The sequence below is a fragment of the Argiope bruennichi genome, chromosome 8 (assembly GCF_947563725.1).
Source record: "Argiope bruennichi chromosome 8, qqArgBrue1.1, whole genome shotgun sequence".
In the NCBI taxonomy this organism is placed as follows: domain Eukaryota; kingdom Metazoa; phylum Arthropoda; class Arachnida; order Araneae; family Araneidae; genus Argiope; species Argiope bruennichi.
In genome coordinates, this window is record NC_079158.1 from 7,689,149 (window position 1) to 7,713,633 (window position 24,485).

General features: G+C 25.4%; 1 protein-coding gene across 2 annotated transcripts; it reads left to right on the forward strand.

Annotated features, from left to right (window-relative positions):
• The first annotated feature begins 210 nt into the window (after window positions 1-210).
• Window positions 211-24,485, forward strand: LOC129981887 (uncharacterized). 2 transcript variants are annotated; one of them, XM_056092928.1, is made up of 6 exons: window positions 211-328; window positions 402-488; window positions 13,288-13,388; window positions 15,590-15,649; window positions 23,079-23,135; window positions 23,842-24,485. In XM_056092928.1, the coding sequence occupies exons 2-6, from the start codon at window positions 484-486 to the stop codon at window positions 23,919-23,921; spliced, it is 303 nt and encodes a 100-aa protein (XP_055948903.1). In that variant the 5' UTR covers window positions 211-328; window positions 402-483; the 3' UTR covers window positions 23,922-24,485. The 2 variants fall into 2 exon arrangements, with proteins under 2 accessions (XP_055948903.1, XP_055948904.1); XM_056092929.1 differs by having other exon boundaries at window positions 234-252.

Consider the following 24,485-nt stretch of genomic DNA (forward strand, 5'->3'; position numbering starts at 1 on the left):
TTCAACAAAACAATGATTAATAAATTTCAGAGAGTAAATTTATAATGCAATAATAAGTTTTTAGAGCCTCTTTTTATCAAAATGTTTTTATTAATGAATTTTAAATACTATTCATCATAAATAATTATTAGACCATATTCTTATTTAATTTTAGACATGACTTAAAAATATTATGGAGGAATCAAAAGATAATTTGTGGTTAAAGACATTTGAGTTAACTGTAACTGAATGTGCCATTTGAATTTTTTGATTGTTAGTATTTTTATTGTTTGACAGCTAAGCGAAAAAATTTTCAAAACATTTTAGCATGAAATTTATCACTTTTTATGTAAGTTTTGCGTATGTATGAAATGTAGAAACTTAAATACACCTAAAGGTACTTATTGTTTTTTCTTTTGCAGTTTTAGGAAGACCTAGCTGCATCAAAGAACTTTGCCAATGTAAATCTGAGATTTATGAAATAGCTCGAAATTTTTTAGAATAATGAGGTGAGAAATATTTGAATAATATTTTTATTTCAGTATATATTTATAAGCGGTTAAAAATAACTGCATAAAGTGTGTGAAATGATTAAAGCGATCTTATTTCAAAGTCTAATCTACATATAAAGAATATTGTATATATTTAATTCTTGAAGTCAAAATATCCAAATAGTTGCATGTATTGTAAAGATATAGATGCTCTGATCAGAAAAACAAGCCATTCAGAGAATAAATTTTGATTTCTTTTTAAAGTATTTTTTCTTCAATGTTTTCAATAAGTTTATTCAAAATATTAGTTATTTTTAAAAGTTATGTTTTTTCTACCTATATTTAATACATTTTCTTTACATATTAAATGAGGTTTTTCCTTTTCTTTCTTTCTTTTTTTTTCTGAAGAAATTTAGAAGTTAATATTTTGTACTCTCTAAAGTATAAATTTCATCCAAATGCAACAATAAAATCAATCTTAATGCTGATCTTATCCCATTGGATTGAATGAATAGTTACAATATTCAAATTTAAACATAATTAAAATCAGAATTTTTATTTCTATAACTTTATGATGTATTTTAAAGGAATTAAAGAGAAGGAATGTTAAATTTGGAACTCTTACAAATACCAATGATATCGATTTTTAATCTTGTATCTCAGCCATAATTTTGCTATGCATTCTTATTCTTCCATATATTATGAATACATAGAATATATTCTAAGAATATTCTTTTGTATATCCTATGAATATATGGAATACATTTATGATTCCTTATATCCATAGAAGTGAAATCAAGTCATAGTTCCAGCTGCATTTTTTTACAGTTACAAATTATTACCAATAGAGTTTGTTCACTGCAAAGGATGTATTTTAAAACAGCGTCTACAGAAGGCCAATTGTTGTGTGTTGTAGACACATTTCCGGTACAAGTGATCATGTGTCCCAAATAAGACAGTTGCAAATAGTTGTCGTATCATGATCACATCATGCAATAGTTAGCCTTGTATGGCTGCTACTTTAGAGAAGGAGCTTTGTGAATTGCTGCAATTGAAGCGATTAGAATTTCAGATAAAATTATAATGAAGAAATTAGATTCCTTCCTAGATTCTCACCATTTTAGATTATATATAGAATTAATTATTGATGAATTTAATACTGCACTAGTAGCATTGAATGTTTAAATGCTCCAGGTAATGAGGTTTTTAATAAATAAATGCTCTTGGAAACCCACACACACATATATAAACTAGTTAATATACCTGACATTGCTCAAAATTTAACTTTCATATATAATATGTTTACTGTAAAAGCTAATTTTATATTAATTATTATAAAACTTTTGTAGCTTGTTTGATTAACCTTTAGCCTTGATTGCTTAAAAATGAAGAGTGTATTGGTTTTTTTTTTTTTTTTTTTTTTTTTTTTCTTTTAGGTACCATTAAATAATTACTTTAAACCAATAAAAAAGAATTCCAAAAGATATGAAACAAGAATTTAAAAAGTAGTTGAGTAGTTAAATCTTACTGTATTTCAAAATCGAAGAATGAGTAAAAATTGCACAGAAATAAATTTGCTATCTCTGAAAAGATCAGTTTTTGAATTTGAAGATATTAATATGTTTTTGAAAAAAGAAATAGTTCGCTTCGAAATTAATGTAGAGAAACAATAAAATTTCAGTTAGTTTCAAATTAACTGAATAATTAATTCACTTTTGCTCTTTCGAAAGTTGATATTCTTTCTCTTTTCCTGAAAAGTAAGTGTGTAAAATTTGGTTGATATCTGCTCACTCATGTAGAAATGGGTTTGGAACTTTGGTATATGCATAACCACAATTGACTTTTATTTTATATTAAAATTAAATACTTATCTAAGCATGTTTAATCTTTTGGTTGTATCATGTTTGTTTTATGATATATTAGAAGGTAGAAATTTGTACAATAACATTTAACAGAGTTTTACAATATAAATTCCAATATCAAAGCTTATTGATATATTCATTTAAAAATATTGTTACAGAATGAGCAAAAGATAAAATTATCAAGAAATGTAACTGAATGGTTTAGAGAATAACTTCTTTTATTAAAAGTTCCACAAACCCAATTTTTTTTTTTTTTTTTCTGTGTTGCTGTTTCCCTTTCTACCTTTTAAAATTGCATTGTGCATGTTTTAACATTTTGATTTTGTATTTATATCACATATATATAATCTATGTGTAACTTTAAATTATTTTTCGCTATTTCACCTGTTGTGAATAATTATTTAATGAATTATTAATTTTTGATGAAAATGAGTGTATTATAATACTAGCTGCCTTTGGCGGCCAGCTGGTTCGCCAGTATTAGTGCTCGCTAAAATGTTTAATTTATATATTATGTAACTTGTTCTCATAATATGTTTTTCAGCAAAATATTTTTAAGTTCCGAATTTTGGTAATCATATCATTCACTTGTACTATTATGTAAACCTTAAGCCATTCTGTTCATTGTACTATGCAACTCTCTAATTTTCTATTAGCATCCATAAAATTCAATTTTAAATTAAAGTGGAAACAATGAAACCACAATTAATATAAAAATGTTTTTTAAAGAATCCATGCATGTCTTATTGTTATAAAAACAATATGAAAACTGAAAACAGAGTCATTCCGCATTGAAGTCTTATGTACACTACAGAATAATTTTCTATATTTATAATACCTCAAAGAATTGTAACAAAATTTCATGGATTCAATGAAAAATTCAGTTGTTAGTTTTATTTTAAAGGGATATAAATGACATCAATAATAATATATTGAATTTTTTTTTTCTGTTTATAAATATATTAAAAAAACATTTTAATTTTGGGCAGTTCTTTGATCCTAAGAAATTTTATTCTGCAATATATTCCTGACACTTCAACTTTTGAATAAATGAACCTTTCTACCTATCTTATGCATTCAAATCTAGCCAATTTATTAAGTAATGAATATTACAATATTAGAACAATTGACATTTTCATAATCTAAGTTAATCATTCTTAGAAACTTTGGGAGATGATTGACTTCTTTAAGAGAGTTGATGAAGTGATCTAAAATCACCCGTGATATAGAATAGTGATAATGAAATTTTCATAAATTGGTCAGCTTTAGTAATTGATTGAAGTGCAACTCTTTTTATTTAAAATATTAGCGTTTCAAGAATATTTTTTTAAATATGATAATTTAGTCGAGGATATATGTATAAATTTAAAATTTGTAATTCATCAGCATTTATTGACTCTATTATTATTTATTTCATTTAGATCATTTGTATGTTGTAGCAGATGTATGTTTATAACTGAAGGTGTACAAATTAGCTATTGTGCTCCAATTAGTATGAATGTGCATATCAAACCATATTTTCCTTAAATAAATCTGTTTAATTGAATTAGCAATGTAGGTATTGTAAAATATTATAGAAAATGATTCATTTACTTTTCAAAATATTATGTTTCATATTTGTTTCATTTCATACAGACACTTGCTATATCTTTATATGCTTCATTTGCAATAATAGTTTTTTATTTTATTTATTTATTTATTAGCTTATGTCAATATGATGGTAACATGTTGAAAAAAACAATTTTTTCCCATTAACATTCTTGTGCATCTTAAATTTTATTTGTATTTTGTACAAAGCAAATTGTTGAAAAATATGATTAAATTTTTTTAAAAAAAATAGAAATTTAATTTGTTGGTTAAAACATTAGCATCATTGAAAATATTTTTTTTGCAGTTTAATATGATGAAAAAATCAATTTTATCTGATAATATTTTTGGAAGTTATATTGAAAAGGTGCCGAAATTTTGCCTAATTTTTAATTAGTTAAAAATTGGGGAAAAAAATCGCTCCGAGGTGCACATTTCCGATCTCCAAGGTATGCATTTGCCAAATTCGGTGACTATATATCGAACAATCTAGCCTGTAGAGCGTCAACACACACGCACACATTGAGCTTTATTATAAGTATAGACTAGATCGTTAATAAGTAACTATAAAGTGTTTAAATGGCAAAAATTTGACCTATGCCATTATATGCAAAAAATTGGGAAAAAAAAAATAAATGTTTTTTTGGAATTGGAGACAGATGATTATTTTATAAATATTATGAAATGCTGAGTAATTTCCCATCAATTTCATTTCAGAATTCAATACTAAACATGTTTTTTTTTTGGGAGGGGGTCTCCATGCATAGAAAGATCTTATCTTCTTATGAGATGAAACATATTAGATTCATTAGTATTTCAGATTATTCTTTCCAGTATTAAATCAACTTTAATGTATTATAGGTTGAATTATAACATTCTATAACTTTTTAAAAGAATTATAATATTTTTTGTATATTTAGTATCACTTTTGAGGCTCGATTTTATGAAAAGAAAAATAAGCAGCTTTCTGATAATAGAATAAAATAAAGTTTCTATTGTGTGAACTTATATGCTTTAAACAATCGGGAGGATATCTTGTTTAAAAAATGGTAAATTTATATTCTTGAATATCTATGTTCCTGTTGGACATTGTAATTTTTCTGATAGATATACTAAATTAGGCAAGGAAGTAAGACAAAAGGCGATTCAACAAGGGTGAGAGTCGGTTTTTTAATCATACATGTTATTCAAAATATAAATTAGAAGGAATGTACCATTGATTTTCTTTTATACTTCCACAATATACTTTATGTCGAGATTCATCATTTAACGAGGACAAAAGAATATGCTTTTTTTTTTTTTTTTTTTTGCTTCTATTCATTTATTGAATAATTTGATACTATCTATAATATGAAATATCAGTTTTTATAACTTGTAATTGGGGTTCAATGATCGGATCAGGTAGCTGTTAACAAATTGACAGGCTTGGTTCAAAATTGGATACTGCTCTATAATTTTGATGATAAATTTTTAGATACAAATTTTATTTAATAGTTCATTATATTTTTAAATTAGTGCGTTAACATGTTTTCTACTGACAACTTTTGGTTTCTTTTATAGTATATAATTCTGATTTAAAAACCATATACCAAATTTTGTTTTTCAAAATTTTTATATTTTTAAGTTAGGTTTTCAGACATGATTCCAAAAATGTATTTTTGCACTTTGGGAAGTCTAAAACATGATGATTGACCAAAATATTGCATGATAACTTTTCAATATTTTCTGTTTCTAACCATTATATATGAGAAACTGAAATAAAAGAATTGAAAGAGAAAGGGGTTTCCTCTATTATACCCACCTAATTGTGAATATGAAAAACTTTACAACAACCATACAAATCTGTGCATTCTCATTACCTATGCCTTTATCAGTAAATTTAAATTAGTTTCATTTATTTAAATTTTTGTAATCACTGTTGAAATTTCTATTTCTTTGACCATAGTTTTCTATGGATGTAGCTAAATTGGTTATCAAGTCTCCTATTTTCATCAGTTTAAAAGTTTGGGCTCAAAATGCCCTATCCAACAGAGGTCTGTTTCAAGCCCATGGTTCAGATGTAGGGATAGAGGGGAATTCACCAGAGATTATGTTCTTTATAAGGCACTGATGGCCCTGATAGTGATTCATGTTTTTTTATCATTTTACCAGAACTTGTAATGGAAGGGTTGCAAGACAGTAACTTACCAGCATGAGACATTTATCAGTAAAGGAAAACTCTAAATTCAATTAAAAGGTTGCAATTTTCTTATAGATTTTATTATGATTGCCATACACCAGGTCTTTTTAAGTATTTTTATGCATAAGATAAAAGAATTTATAATTTCTTCTTCGAAAAATTTAAAAAGATCTTCCTTTATTTGTATTGATACTAATTATTTAGAATTTTTCTTGAAATCTTTAAGCTTATATTACATATATAATTTTAGTGAAATAAAGTTAAGTTAATCGATTTTAGTGAAATAAAGTTAAAAATAATTAGGTTACTATTTGTCAATCACTTCTTATTTTCCCGCTTGATTTTTCATGATTTGTACATAATATATATCTTATTATCACCATATTTTCGAGAAATATTATGATTGTTAAATACATTTAAATCAATTGTGAATGCAATTTCGAAATGAAATATAATTTGATGTATTAAGTTTTGATAAGAAAAGCAAATTTTGTGTATAATTTTTTAAATAACATTCTTCTGTGCTGTATTTTTTTTTTTTTAACCTTATTATGCAGTCTTTTAAAAATAAAATAAAACTATTTTCTACTTAATAAAATGAAATATAAATGTGCCATTGGTAACATTTCATGAAGTTTTGAACTGAAATTAAGAACCCTGTCCTATTAAATATGAAATTGCCAAAATGTTGACTGTATTTCTTGAAATTAAATTTCCATAAATTTAAATTATGAAGAAAACCATTTCGTTTTCTCGATTAGGAAATGCAAAAATTAACTAATTAAATGTACATAAATAGTTTTACACATTCAATTTTTTTTTTTTTTTTAAATTACTGAAATCCTCTGCATTAAAGTGGCAAGGTACTATTTATTTATATTTAAAATTTCTTTTAAAGTGTACAAATCTTTTGTGTGGGGTAAAAAAAAAAAAAATTTAAAAAAAAATGACAAACTAAAAATTTTATGAGTATGAATTGTCTGTGAAATTTGGGGGGGGAGGGAATTGTTATAAAAGAAGTAAGAAAATTTTGATAAAGGATTTTTTTTCCTCCTCTCATATTGCGAACAACATTATGGAAGACGTAAAAATATATATTAATTTGTGTTTTACATCACCATTTAAGTTTGATGTTATATATATAAAATTATTTATATTTTGATGAATTTTTATGCATAATATAAGGGTTTGAAAAAAAAAAAATGAGTAAAATTTATCAGTCATAGTGAATTTAAAATAACTATTTATCATTAAAAGGCTTTATACATGATAAACAAATAATACATTTTTTGAGACAAAAAAGAAAAGCTTTAAGGGAGATTAAAACCTCTAGTTTAATATATCATTGATGCCTGATTCATCTGTCCTGATTTTATGTTTTAAAATTTGCTTCTAATTATGTAGAAGTTATAAGCTTTTCACACAAATAAAAAAAAAATTATTTAAAATCTTTGAAATATGGGAGAATGTAAATTAAGCAATTAACAACAAATTAAACTCTTCATTCAGTCTGCAAATGATAACCCCAGAATATCCTATTAGAGTGGAAAACTGGTTGGGCTTTTCAGTTAGTTCAACAGATGTCCTCTTCCTGTTATCATTCTGAAGGAAGGGGCAATTTCATTCTGTATTCATAGACAGAAAATTACCCTGAATTTTGAAGCACTAGAATTCTCACATTAATTTGGCTCATAGAGTTAAAAGTGCTACATAAAAAACTATCCGAATAAAAACCTTAATGTTCCTAATAATATTTCAGTCATAGTGAAATTAAATCTGTAACAATGCAAGGTAATATGATCCATGTGTAAAAAAATATTTATAGATTACGTCTGCTTGCACATACTACAAATAATATGTTCATGATTTCAAAAATGCAGTCAATATATTTTGCATGAAAGCATAAGACAAAATTAAATACAAAATTTCTCCATCATTTTCTACACATACTTCTGGAAAATAATGCTGGTTTGAGAAATTTTTTAAAAAAAACTCACATATTGCAATGTTTGCACATGAAATTGGTTTCGTTGCCACTTTTACTGAATGTACAGTGCTCCCTTTTTTTCTTAGTAATTTAATCTTTTCAGTTGTATTGCTTCTTTATTTTTTTTTCTCATGTTTTCTGCTATTGCCTTTACAAACCCATCTCTGAGCAAATATTCTCTTGCTACAATGTGTGATTTTACAAAGGGAAAACTTGGTTGCTATAACATTTCAGAAACAACATACTACGTTATTTTGTTGTGTATTTAAAAATATTTTATGTTACACTCAAAAACTATAGAATAAACAATGTCACACAACCATACAAGTGTTCGTGTAATAATTTAGAAGATATTTTCAAAAAAACATTGTGTTTGGTTTTAAAAAAAGTCTTAAATTGACAGCAGAATTAAATTGTTATCTGATATTTTTGATTTTCTATTTTTTTAATAAATTTACTTATAATCTTATGTATAGGTATTTATGTGTTTAGTTCATTGATAATTTTGGAAATACCCAATTTTTTGCTAGCATTAAAAAATTGAATATTAGCTGAAGGAGAAATTTATTTCATATCTAAATTCTATGTGAATTTAAATGCCTCTTCAATAATTTTTTGTAAGTAACTTTTATCTGCTATATGTATTTAATGGTATAAGCTACTTATTTAACTACGAATTTTTTGAATATCTGCAAATCAATATTCCCCCTCCAAATTACCTCTTTAGAAAACATTAATCCATATCATTTTATTTAAAATTATAGATTTTTAGTTGTATATTAACCACATGCCATTGGTGAATTTTAATATTAATTTTATACCAATGACAAACACAACCAAATTTTAATTACATAAGAACCTTTAAGTGAATGAATATTATACTAGCGCAAGATCCATTCTCTGGATAAACTGCGCCGCAACTAAAGAACCTTTAAGCCTATATTCCTTGTCATCCTCTCCTCCTCTTCTTGTTTCCTTCCAATGATTTATCATTGGCATTCAATTAATTCATGAGTACCAATTTTTTACTTAGATTATTCAATTTTTTCGTGTTTTTTTTTAAGATTTGGGCCTCTAAATTGATGACATCTGGGAGTTATTGAAGTATACTATTGAAAGCATTTAACTGTTTTGTATTATATTGAGTTGGATTATAATTTTTAAATATAACAGTTTAGCCTCCTTTAAGATAGCCATTGTGAATTTCTCTGGTCTCTTTCCCCCTCCCCCCATTGTGTAAGATAAATTGATTTTAGTATAGCAAATGAACTTTTTTTTTATCAATGGCATATTTTTATTTTGTTCAACAACAATTTAAAATCTTTCTTGCAACTTGATTTAAACTTGTAGAATGTCTAGTTCTTAACTATTAAACATTGAGCCAAGTATGATTTCATGGCATCATTTTGCCGTTGAAGGGATTATGCAGGGATTGGAATAGCTGCTGATGGTGTAAGTAGATTTCTTGATGGATGCAGCATTTCCCAACTAAGCTCCAGTCACTTTTGAGGACTCTAAAGATATGTGGAATCTTGTGTAATAAAATAACACTATTCCTTTATGATCTTATACTTCAGATCACTGCCTAATTGAGTTTGTTACTTTTAATCAACCAAAAATACATATCACTTTTGTAATACATTCAAAGTAACAGAATTATTTGATACATTTAAAAAAAAAAAGGATAATTAATGTGGTTGAAGAACAAATCACTGATGATAACATTAATTTGGTTTTGTCAACTCGTGTTAAATTCAAATATTAAGCCTTTTTATGAATTCGAATTTTTGGTAAACATTTTAATATTGAAAAATTTAATTTGTCATTTTTCATATGCCTGTACATATTGAATTATAGCAATTAGGTTTTTAATTTGGCTAATCCTTCGATTGATATTTTATTAAAAAATTAACTAAATGAAATTTGATAAACTATTTCTGACAAATGAATTTCTTATAGCATCAACATTATAGTTTCTTGATCCATTAATTCTTGAACTAAGAATTTGAAATTGTCTTGCCTTTGTAAGTGAGTATAATAAAACTGCTCATTAATATTATTCTTGAAAATTCAGTGCCAGCTTAAGAGCTATAAATAGAATTATGCACATCTTGTCCAAAGGTAAGATTCAAATAACATCTAAGGAATGCTACATAAAAACATATGATAACCAGAAAGATAATTAAATCTATTCATGTGTTAATACCAAAATGACTTTTACTAATTCAATAGAAGTAATTTACATTTAAAATTGTCTTCCAATTTATCTTCGGAAAAATATTTTTCTGCCATTTAAAATTTTTTATTGTGCAGTAAAAATTGTATCTGTTTTATTATAATTGCATGTGAATAAGTTTAATTGTTGAGAAAAGGCATGTGAAATTTATTTTTCAAATTATTGACAATTTACACTATAATTAATTTTACTTTATAAGATTAATTTCGACTGTTAACAATGAAACTATCATCTTATTTGTTTGTATATTGACTGTTCTGGACCTTACCCCTTTTGCCTGTCTGTTCTCAACCTTACCCCTATTTTTGTTCATTGGTTCCAATATTTTTTTTTTTACAAGTTACATGTTAATATTAAAAAACAGCCTTCTAAAAGGTAAAAGTTTAAAATTTGATTTTCCTACATCCTCTCCTCACTTCAAAACTTGGCTATATAGGTTTAAAAAGAGCTGATAGTATCAAAATACATTATGTTGTTGGTAAATTACAAATTCTTTAACTATTTGAATCCTGCTAAAATAAAAATTCCTGTGCTTTAGGATTCAGGGTACTTTTTCATTAAATAAAACAGAATCGCCCCTCCTTTTGAGAAATTGCAAGAGAAGTTAGGATCCATACTGCATGACCAGTTTTCAACAATGAAAGGATAGGCTATAATAATTGTTTGTAGTTTAAAATTTTGAATTAAAAATTTAATCACTCATAAATATTCAATGTTAAGTCTTTAATTATTACCTTGAATAATGCCTTATTTAGTTACCAACTTTTAATTATAAAGGTGATATTTTATATGATATAATGCCTTAATGTCATTATGGCTGATAAATTTTCCTGCATAACATTTCAAAGTACTTCTTTATATATAATATAAAGTTTAAATTTTGTTTGTTATCAAGATATTTTGTAATATGGTGAACAAAATTGTTTTATTTTTCAGTATATTTCTGAGTTTATTTTTAAGAACATAAATTTGATTTGCAATGCATTATGGGATTTCATACTTACCAGGAAACTATTTATAAAAATAAAATTATTATTCACATATAATTTTTTGTTTTAATTCACTGCTTTTGTTTTAAACAAATGCATTTTATTCCTTCAAACATTTTAAAGTGATAAACAAATAATTAAAAACACATTTTAAAATAAATTCCTTATTATTTTTAACAATGTTTGCTAGAATTACATGAGGGAGAAACAAAATCATTATTTCCTCATTTATTTTTAATTACTTTAATTTCCAAGAATTTCATTTCAGAGGAGTATTGTTGAAAATTCTATAGGTTTGCCTGTAAAATAATAGAAAATTTCTTAATTTTAAGTAAAAGTGAATCATGCAAAAATAAGAGAAAAAAAAGTAGGGGAAGTTTACAGATATGATTGCTAATTGACTAATCATGTGTATTCAAGTATGCACTGATAGGAATTTTTGTTGAAATTAATGTATTTTCCTAAAGAAGAACCAAGAAAAGAGAAGCCACATGAAGAACGTTAAATATCATTAACATCTTTGATTATTAAGAAAATTGCAAATTTGTTTTTAAAAATTAAAATAAAAGTAGTTATTTTTTGTATTTATTTGTTTTGTAAAATTCACAAGCCATGTTTACGCAAAACTTGTTCATGTGGTGTTTATGGCTCTTCTATCTATAAGCAACCTTCATTGAAAAGTCTGTAGATATTCCTTGGTGACTTCAATGGGAAAAATTATTTTGATGTTCTTCTTTTTATTCATTTATGATGATAAAAATCTAATTTAACATTTGCGTAATTATGAAAGATAGTCAAATTAATTAAGGATCCAAATATTTCCTGCCATAATTAGTATATGCTAAGCTAAATATTACATGATTTTTTATTTACATATCATTAAAAAATTAATAAATCAAACTAAATACGATGAAATTATCTGTATTTTTCATACAATTGCTTTCTAAATTTTCAGTACTGACATTATAATTTTTTTTAATGAAATACATTATATTTTATGATATTTTATACAACAACTTTATTTGCTGTTTTTGACTTAAATTATTCTTCAAATAATTTTAAATATAATTGATAATCTTTCTATTCTCTAAAATATGCAAATCAGAGAAAGTTGGGGAAAAACTATAAGCAGCAAAAATTGAAAATTTTATTACTTCTAGTTTCTTTTGCTTCTTAAAAATGTTGCTTGCAGCTAACCTGATTTCTCCTTATCTGACCTAATATTTTAGCCTCATAAATGTTCAAAGAAATTTTACATATAGTTTAAATATTTGTTCACCTTATTATCTATGGAATACTTCTAAATGCCAATGTGTTTGATATCTATTATTCAGACAAAAATTAAAGATTTCACTCAGTTAGCAATGAAAGTATGTTGATAATTATATAAAATTGAAAGATGAGTACAACACTAAAAATACACCTGAGTAATTTCATGTATTTATTGATAATATCTTGAAATATTCAAGAAGAAAGTGAAAATAGATTTAGAAAAGTTGTAGCAAAAAAAAAAAAAAAAAAACTGACTCTTTATTCTTGTAAGGCTTGACAAAAGTCCTTTTGAACAATATCATGAAAATTTATAGTTTAACTATTCCTATATCTCAGGCAAGAGAATATAAATGCATATATTTCAATCCCAATATAGTAAATTTCAGTGTCTGGTATCTTTTTTCTTAATTACATGCACTTTTATACTATTATTATGTAGTGGATATATGAGACCCAAGGACTAATTAGTATTAGAGGACCAAGTACTCCTTAGAGAATATCTGTGTGCCTTGTCATAAATTACTTTATTTTCTTAAAATTCACTCAACTACCTTACATAGTTAGGCGTTTGAATAGGATAGTTTAAGGCAGTCCAGGTCACCTATTGTTAAAAATTCATTCAAATAAAAATGCTTATAAATATTATGATAAAACATGTTTAAATGAGAATATTTTATAAATTTCCTTTTTATTTTCATTATCAAGTTCAAAACCATCTTTCCATCATGTAAATGGACGTAGACCTTACGTGCCAAGACAGACTCCTGATCCCCCACACTTGGAAGTCATTAAATACATTCATGATTGTAAGTAAATATTTTTAATATGCTATTTGTTTGTTTAAAGTTCAAGTTAATTAGCATATTTAAATTTAATTCAAATAATTTGTTTATGTATAAAAGAAAACCAAGGAAAGTGAAATGCATATCAAAATTATAATAGGAATTAATTAAAGTTGGTATTAATGTATTGTATAGTTGAAATTCATTGGCAGATATGCTGGTCTTTCAGTTAAAACTTTTTATAAATACAAGTATGCTTTTCCTAGAAAATTTAATTGAAATTATATCTACCAATCTTGCAATATATATATATATATATATATATATATATATATTCTGTATTAAATGGCTTCTCATATGCAGAATTTTTTTATTTAAGTTGTAATTCTATAAATATTAATGTTTTGTTAATAACCAAATTTCTTTAAAAATACAATGCATTCAAAATGTCAAGTAAAGTTTTATTCATCTGAATTAGAAACTAATCAGCATTTTTAAAATATAAGAAAGATATCTCAACTGTATGATAAACTTTTTGCTAAATATGTATATATTTGCATCAAAAAATTAATTAATTAAAAAGATAGGACTTGAAATACTCAGAAAAACATTTCATACTCAGAAAACATTTCGTACTCATTCAAATCATATTTTTACTCTAATAGTTTCTTAAACTTGGAAAAATTTTGAATGAAAAATTATGTGAATGTGTACTAACAGTATTTTCTTTTATGTTAACTTAAATTGCATGGTAGAATTTTAAATTAATTTTAGTGATAAACTGTTCCAAAATAATATTATTATCTGCCAATAATTCTATTCTTTATAACTTCATCAGTTAATTTTATATGTATTCCTTTTGTTTCACTGCAGAAGTCAAAATAAATTATTTGCAGTTTTGAAACTAAATAGCTTTTTATTTAAACTTCCGAGTTATGAATTTCATTGGTCCCAACAAGAAAATTATACAAGTTTATGATTAAAAAAAAAATTGTCTTAAGAATAATGTGTCTATATTTTTTATTGTTGATTACTGGAAAAATAATTTAAAATTTTCATCATGTACAATTTTGTCATAAATCACATGTTTAAATTTGTGCACATTTTACGTATTGAAGAGTCACAATGCTATTTAAGATTTTTTTTAACAAAAATATTAAATAATTTCTTTACGATTTTCCTCAAAAGATTAATTTATCATCTAAATTATGACTTAGTTAGGATTAATTGCTGAGTGTCTATGAAGTCATATCATGAAACTATCGAAATATTTTTGTTTTGAGCATTTTCTCTCAAAGTATAAAGAAGGAAGAGAGGGAATGCCTTTCATCTTTGAAATAAAAAGTATATAAAATTTGTTATCAAAGTTTAAATATTTATCAAAAAAATAATTTTAATAATGCATGCTCTTCCTTTTCCCCTGCTTTGACTTTTATATATATATGTGGGTTAGTGCTAGTTTCAATTACCTAACCTACAAATTTCCTGCCTAATTTAAAGGTAATTAATTAAAGGTTTAAATTTAAGGTGATCTACATATATATATATATATATATATATATATACATCTGATTATTTGGAGTTTTTAAAGGTTTATAGCATATATAGTCATTTTTGCTCTAAATGGTGGGGAAATTTGAAATACATATGTTGAAAAAACTTTTGAATTATGAATTGATTTTTAATTTGTTTAATTGTAATAACTACATTTTGTGTTATATAATATGTTTAATTTTAGCTTGAACATTCCACTTCATTAGTTCAAGTTAATTGTATAAAATACTTATTAATTTGTTAATTTTAATGAGAAGGCTGCAATTCTGTTCCAAAAGTTTTTCTTCCTTTTCTGCTATTTAGAAAAGTAAATTATATCGCTTATTTCTATTTACACTTGAAGAAGTTTTGGAAAGTTAACTACAATTGCTTTAATTTGTAAAATATCATTTTCACTATAGACACTTCAGCAAATAGCAATTTGTGTAAAAGTTACTATTGTAGTTTTTAAAATTGTGAAATCAAGAGTATTATGAATTGTTGGCAAATGCCATAAAATGCGAAACCTGTCTGGTTTCACTGTTTAATAGATGGAAAAAAGAATTTGGAAGAATCCTTTCTTAGTAAATACTCTTTGATGACAGATATATATCTAATTGTTATAATTTATATTATTGAATTAAAAAGAATACTTTTATATGTATTGCATTATTTCTTTTTTCACTCTTTAGCCTGGAAAAATATTTGTAGAGAAATTGAAGTAAATCGATCTTGTGCAGCCGAAGGAAAACGTAAGTTCTGTCTTTCTTTTTTTTTTTAATCCGTAAAATTGAAAGTATACTATGAATGTAAGACTCTTACTAAGAATTTAAGACTTTTATGTTGTAGCTTTTTGTAAAATATTGTAAGTTACATCTTTTACTCAGGGAATCCAAAATGATTTAATTGTATATTTGGCTTTATTTATTTTTAAAATTGAAAGTGAATGTGGAGTATGGTGTTATTTTGCAGTTTTCTGTAAAATTCTTTCTGGAAAACCCCGTTTTTTAATGTTCTAAGAATATTATTTTCTTATAATATTTGATTATATTTGGAATTTGAAAGCAAATATTTCGAAAACATATTAATAAGCATGAATCATCAAATTAAAGTCTACAGTGTTACTATTTATAATCCATAAGTTATAACATTTAATGTTTTTTGGTATATAAATAATGTTCTTCTGTTACTAAACTCTAAAACGTATGTTAGAATTAGTTCAAGCCATATCTCTTTTAGTAACCAGTAACAAATTTCTTTTTGTTGAGAATATTAAGTTTGAGAATTAGTCAAGCTCATAATATTAATCATTTTTATTCGCTTATAAAAAATAATTTAAGCTGAAATTAAATATTTATATATATGGATAAACTTGCAGAATTTTATGATTATAACTCAAATTGTTATATTTAAAATGTGTCATAAATAGAGGAGCATTATTAATATTCTTAAAAACATAAAATAGTATTATTTGCATTAAATTCTGATTTTTTCTTTTTCTTTATTAACTTTTCTGATTAACTTATTACATGAAGTATTACTCAACACACAGTTTCCATGCCATCGGGAAAACACAGGGAATTTAAAAATTGACTTAAAAACTCGGAAAATGCAGGGAGATTTGAAAGTTTTTTTATAAAAACTGGGGAAATGCAGGAAATGATAAGTTTTTAGGGATGCCCCCCCCCCTCCCAATTTAAAACATGCCTATCTCTATTGTCATTGCTTCCAAAAACAAAACATTTCCGCTCCTGATCATGTAATACAGAAATTCACACCTTTTCTACTCCTCTCTCTCTTTCTTTTTTAAATTTATATATATATATATATATATATATATATATATATATATATATATATATTGGTCCTATTTTGACTTGTGAGACAGTTGTTCTTTTTTCCATAAGATTTCCGAATTGCAGCTAATGAGTATGCACAAGACTTATGTAATTATGTGAAAGATAAGAATACATTTCTTTGGCGGGAATAGCAACATTCAATCTGTGGACGTATCACAGTGGTATTTAGTCGCTCAAACGTAAATTTATTGACTGGTTTGTTTATTATTTGAGAAATAGTGAGCTTATTCAAAGTAGATTAGAGAATTTTAAAAAAAAAAAAAAAAAAAAACATTGAGCTGCTCAAAATTTGTATTTAATACAAATTGGATGGATAAATATAATCAGTCCTGATATTGTTTGAGAAGAACTGCAAAATCTATTTGTTGCATATTGTCCACTTTATAAGAAAATAATAAGCCTATGTAATAAGGGAAAACAGGCACTTATTAGGGCACTCTAAAAAAATGGATACCAAAATTGCATATCAGTTCAAAAAAGTCATAATTAATATTAGACTTTGTATCTGTAGGAATGAAGGAGGTGATATGTCAAGTCTGAAAATGAATGAATTTTTAGTTCAAGAACAATCATTTAAAGCAGAAATTTTATGTGCATTAAAAATTGTTGCATCACATTTATCCCTTAATGCATTCATTGATATATCAGAAATATTTTCATATATGTTCACTGAATGTGAAATAGCTCAAAAATATACATTATAGGCCATACAAAAATATCATATCTCATTTGTTAAGGATTAGCTCCAAGAAACTGATACCTGAAAATCTGCAGAAATTGATGCCCAAATACATGAATCGGCAAAAATGAATAAACAAGAAAAGTAATTTTGCTTTGTTAACTAATTATTAAATGACTTGTATCATGATAACAAAAGTGTTTTGTTTTATTTCACCCAAGTCCTTAGTTTTATGTGACTTACAGTTAAAGAGCATGCGAAGTAATTTATCTCCCTCCCCTTAATATATGAAATTAGTCTTTAAATTCTAAATAATAAATAAAGGTAAAATTGTTTTTTTATATAAATATAAACCTTCTTTTAATAATTTAATTTTCGAACTGTTTCATTGACAATTTTTAGAGCTATATTTAATCCAACACTTTTTTATAATTTATGGAGTTGTGAAATGTTCTGGAGAAGTGTTGTTATGTCATCAAAATTTCCATTCAGTGAGAGAAAAGAAGAAATGGAAAGTTTAATCCAGCATGAAAATAGGCTTATCTCTCTTTAGATGGGTAATCACTATGACTTAGTTGCTGAAATTGATGGCTGTATCTTCCAAAATTATTTTCTCATAAAAGGGCTTTTACATTAATTTAAATTATCATTTTTGTGATATCAATTTCATTTCTGTACTATTATTATTTTTTTAATAATTTTAATTTAATGCACAATCTGTAAAGTTATGATAAAATTTAAATTCATCTTTTAAAACATTCATTCGTGATTTTTTTACTAATATTAAAATTAAGATAAAATAATTTTTTCTTTGAATAGTAATTCTGAAATATGATTTTCACTTCCACTTTATTTAATAATATATATTCCTTTCAATTTGCATTATTAATTTGGTTAAAATTGTGTTTTTTGACCTTATGAAATAACAAAGAGAAATTAGGAATTTTCATATTGTATTAGTAGTTTAATAGCCTAAAAATTCAGTAATCTGGGTGTACAATTTGGTTGCCAAAGACAGCAGTTGATTTAAATACTAATGTTGCAAGTGAATGATTGTGAGAAAGAGTAAAGTAATGGAACTGGAAGCGTAGCATTTGATTTGGCAACATTGTGGACTTCCTATTTATTTGGAGGGTGAACATGTGATGCTGTGCCTGTTCATTCTGAACTTTAATGGCATCATTTTCGAGCAACATTATGCCTTTAGATTTTAGCACAATCTAGTAACAGAAATGCTTGCTAAGGAAGAAACTACAGCAGTCTTAGGAGGCAAAGTTTTATTGAGAGTACAGATTTTGGGTTGATTAGAATCATTTTCAAGAGGAAAGAAATGAAGACAAGCCTCACAATAGAATGTTTTCGAATATAAAAATATTGTAGTTGTTTGAAATCCAGAAATTAAGTGGCACATGGCAATCAGAATAATAGAAGAAGAGTTGAATCATATTGACATTCTTTAGATTTTAACTAGTAAACTGGAAAATCTTTGTGGGGGGGGGGGGAACTGAGACAAAAGAACAAGATGGATATATATCTTAAATTCTTGGAGCCGATTGAAGAGAATCATCATTTTCTTCTAGAAAACATTTATTACAGGTGATGAGTCTTAAGTATTTGAGTATAATATAGAAATGAAGTGACAAGAATAATATACTTCAGAAATAAACATGTTCAGGATCAAAAGCATGCTGATTTTCCTTAATGACCAGAGCCAGTTTCAATTTGCCTCTAGACCAGAGTGAATCAACATTTTTACTGAAAACTTTTTTAAGGGCTTTCATACCTGTGAGACCAGGAATCAAGACCATTCAGTTGTGTAACTAGAGTGGAGCAGACAAGGCAGAGTAGGGTGGAGCCCCTGGGCACTTTTACTAGGGGCAACCAGGATAAATTATTTGAATTAAAAAGAAATTCTTATTTATATTAAAGCTAAAATAAAACTTCTTAAAAACAAAGTGGAGGATTTTTTCCCCCATTGATATTTCTATTTATACAGTCACCTAGGTAAATAGTAATTTTAATTTGAGGAATAAAGTTTCATACACTAACATCAATCATGACGTAGACAAGCAAGTCATGAATGTTTGAAAATACTTTTTTTGATTAGAAAAGGCAAAGTCAATATATCTCCTTAATAGAAGCAAATCATATGAGTAGTATTTGATATACTAGTCTCAATTGAAATCAGATTTTATATAAATGAGTTCAGATGATCATATTAAAACATTTTTTTTATTAATCAACAAACTGCTTATTAGTATTTTGAAATGTCTAATAGATTGTTTAGAATTGTTATTAACTGAACTCAGAAGAATTCGTAAAACATTTTATTAATAATATGTATAGAAATAAGCAGGGGGGGAATGTAATGGAAGTGGTACGGATAGAGAAATAAACTGCATTTTTTTTTCTTCTTTTTTTTTTTTTTTTTTAAAGTTAGACTGAATTTATTTTGTTGTAATTATGTATCAGAACAAGCAAGGAAGAAATTGTGTTAATTTTTTTTTTTTTCCCCTTCTTTTTCTTTCTTGTTCTTTAAAACGAAATTGCACTTGAAAGCAATTCTTTCGAAATGGCTTTTGAGATGTTTTGTTTTTTAAAAAAAGATATTTCAGATGTTTAAAAAGTAATTTTTTGTCAAATAATATTTTTTTTAAAAAAAATTCTCAATATTTGATGCTATAGTCATTGAAAATATTAATTAAAATTTTAATTTTATAAGATATTGCTTGAACTTAAATCATTTTTAAAAGTAAAAAAAAAAATATATTACTTAGAAATTAAATAAAGACAATATGTTAATGTATTGCATTAAAAAATAAACTAAGAACTCTATATTAAACTTGAATAAATGAAAAGAATCTGATTTTTCATTGAATTCATATCTGTTCTGGAGTTTAATGAGATTATGTAATTCTCAACTATTGATTCAATGTAAAGTTTTGTGCATGCATAATTAAAAATATCTCTAACTTTTAGTATTAATAAATATAACTCTTTAATGAACATTAAATACAGGTAACACCTTCATCTATATATGTCATTATTATATTTATTTAGAGATACATATATTCTTCAAATTGGGAAAAGTGCTTTAAATTGTGTATAGAATTATATTTTATGTGCTGTTAATATAATATGAAATTGTAATTGTTATGTTCATTGAAGTAATTGTAATTTCAAAATGTTTTTTGATAAAATGCTAATTATATTTTACTAAACTAGCAACCGTTGGTGACCAGATTGTTTACTCAGATGCTGTTAAACATTTCATATGGAATGCATTTTTTTTAAAAAAAACATTTCATCTTGTTATTTGATGTGACTAAAAACTGTACTGTGGACTTAATGATTGTCAAAAGCATGCAATTAAATGTTTGGGTGGATGGGCTTAGATTCCATCATAACATTTTAAAATGTTATTACTAATAATGTATCAAATTGAATAACAAAATATTAAGAGAAAAAATTGCATGGAAATATAATTATATAGGAATGAATGAGATATGAGTAGCAATTTCCATTTGCAAATCATGGCGATTAACCATTTATCTTCCTTCCTCTGGCTAAATATACTTACTTTATGGTGACATGGTGAACCACCTCCAAAATATTTCTAATAATATTTTGTAATTCCTTTAAATAGTTAAATGAAGTGTTAAATTTAATGCTAAAATTTGTACAATGGTTTGTTAATATTTGACTGTTGCCATTTGACAATAAGTAATAATCATTTATTATCATCAATCCTATCAACCATATCTATATTTATAAAATTTAGACCTTGATTTTTTCATCAATTTATTTATTGATAAATTTAAAAAATTTATATCCTTTAAAGTTACTGTAGACTTTGAAATATACTAAGAAAATGACAGAAATATGAAGGGTTATTTTTATCATTTTATAATCAAAATATATGCTTATATTCAACTGAAATAGAATTATAAGTTGCATTATGTAATAATATATGAAAGGGCTTAGAGTAATAAATATATTTTTAATGACTTTCTGTCTAATAATCAAATTTCTGTCTTCTAATTAGATTTAAATATTTTTGAAATTTTTCAGGTTTCTTAATTTTTAAAGGCATTTCATAAAATTGACGATAAAGATTTTGGTTAAATATTAAAATTGGGTATGCATTTTATGTTTTGAGTTCTTTTTGGTACTGTATTCCACCAGAAGAAACACCCCACCTAATGTCTATGTTTATGGCAATAGCTAAAAAAAGAGGTTACTGTAGTAAGAGTTCATTTCCTTTAGGTAGAAGTTCATTCAAGTTTCTTACACTGTCAAAATTTTGTTTTATTACGTTTAGTTTTTATAAACAAATTCAAAAAAGGATTAACTTAACTCAATATTTATTTGAATACTTGGAATCTTGAAAATCTGACATTCCTCAATATTTATACAAAGAACAACACAAATCAAATGTAGAAACTGAATAATTTGTATGTCTAATGATAAAGTCATTTAAGGAATCTAAAGTAGAATCATATGTGACAAATAATTAATTGTCTTCATTTCATTTGTTTTAAATTTATGTACGTAATTAATATCAAATTCTCTGGAGTAAACTTGAGGTAGTCTAATTTAACATAAAAACAATAGTAACTTATTTTCAATATGCACAAGCTTGCTGAAACATAACTCCAAAAAGTTTATATGTAAAAGTATTCTGAATTTGAAAATAATTCAAGTGTTTATGCATGTGCTAGAGATTTTAAAGTCTATCATTTCTTAACTAAAAAGGTATTTTAACTTAAGAGACAAGAAAAGAATTATCAAATAAGGAAATGCAGTTAAATATTAGCCAAAAAATGTAAGCCAAGCAAATATAACGATATGCAACTGAAGCTAAAACGAGAAGATGAATTGATCAACAGCCTTTTTTTTTATTGCTTAAAATTGACACCAAGTATGTTTTTTTTTTTGTTGTTGTTGTTGTTTGTTTTAAAGCCAGACTTCCGTTAAGTTCTTCCTATTCGAAATGGACTTTTCCCTACTACACCTGTTTCTATAACATCCACCGTAAACATAAATATTTTGCTAGAAGTGTTCTTGTGGTGGACACAGTAGTTAAAACTCACATCAAAATGCAGTGTGTGCAGAAAAGTTATTCTAAAATATTAACTTTTAATTGGAATTACAAATTCTTACCCAGTTTTGTTCAAAATAAATTTATATATGGTAGTAAGAGGGAGGGGGTAGAAAAAATTAAGTCGTGTGAAATGTTTTGAAATTTTTTAAAAGATATTTGATATATTTATGTCATAATACATATGAATAAAATATTCTGTTGTTCTAAATGAAAACTATGCAAAATGTCCTCCTTCATTTAATTAGGAGATCTTAATCTTTAATTTCCACCTTAGAGTCCACCTTCTCTTGGCATTATTTTAATTGGAATTATATGTTTATCTCTACTTGTTTGGAAATAAACTGTTATGACAGCTTATTTTACCACCATATATGTATATGAAAACCTACTGGATTTTTTAGAAGTATTTTCAAGCAATGAAATTAACTTGTGTGGGGCAATATATTTTAATTAAAAATCACACTGGTTTTTTTTTTAAATCTGTTTGGATTCAGTGAAGGTTTTATAAATTAATAATCTTAAGTTTTCTGTTTTTTCAGCACCAACCATTACATACTATTCAAGTAATTTACCTGAAGAACAGTTTCCACGGCCAGGTATTAATTTCGTTTAACATAAAAATAAGTGTTTGTATATATATATTGAAAATTTATTAATATGTGATTTTTAACCTTGAACCTTTTATGGAAAGTTTAACTATTAATGTTAATGTTTTTATTGATAGTAGTTGTTTCTTAAAATTCTGCGATATAATATTTATTAAATTATTTCACTGTATGATTTAATTTTCAAGCATTCTTTGGGTATATTATTTTATCTTATTGTCTGCATTTTAAAGAATAGTTTGTTTTGAGTTTTATATCATATTAATAATATAATCATACTTTATTGCAAAATTTGATATCTATAAAGCATTATATGACACTAATTTTTTAAAAATGGGTTTTATTATACCTAAATTAAAATTATGGAAGGCTGAAAAATCTGTCTTTGTATTAATATAAAATTAGAAGTTTAAAAAAAAAAAAAAATTGCAGTCCTATTTATTAAATATTTTTTCACCACCTCAAAGTTGAGAAATATTTTTTTTAAAAAAAGCATCAATTAAAAATAATTGTTTAATGAATTTTCGCTTCAAATGTTGATGATTCTGAAAATTGACAGCCTTGCAAGAATTGTCAAAATCCCAATACTTTTTTACTGTAGTTGTCATTTTTAAATGGAAGGAAAATTTCTGTTGAAACTTGTGTCCAAAGTGTTGTCCATTTTAGAAGATAACATTTAATTTCTTCAACATTTCAGATTTCAAGCGTTTTGACCTGGATGGATTTCTAGAAAAAAGGCTTTTAGCATTTCAAGCCAACAAGCAACAGTCTCAATGAAGGGAAAAAAATTATATGAGAAAAAATTGTGTTGAAGCCGGCAACTGTCTATGCATCAATAAAAAAAAATATTTTTTAAAAGCAAAAATGTTTACTTAGTGTGGTTGGAATGATTTTCAGTCATTAATTTTTTTTTAATTTTATTTTATCACTATGATGCAACCTGCATCACTTTTTAGACAAAAATTATTTTGCTTGTAAAAGACTATTTTTTGTACTGATGCAAATGCTGAAATGCATATGATATTTGCTAGTTATTTGTACATTACTTTTTCTACTTTAATAATGAAATTCTTCTTATACCTGATTCACTGAACAAGAGTTTACATATTTTGTGTCATTATTGTCAAAGTACACTAATATATACAAGAGCAATAATATTAATGTTTATTCACTGTTTACATAACTTGAAGTTTATGTGTTTTACTTTGTGATATATTTTTCCGTGAAGGTTCAGTTGTAAAAGAAGGAAATCGTTGTTTTTTCATACTGTAAATTACAGTAATAAAAATTGAATCTATGCATCTAGTTAAATTGTTTTTTATTAAAAATACTTTTATTCCA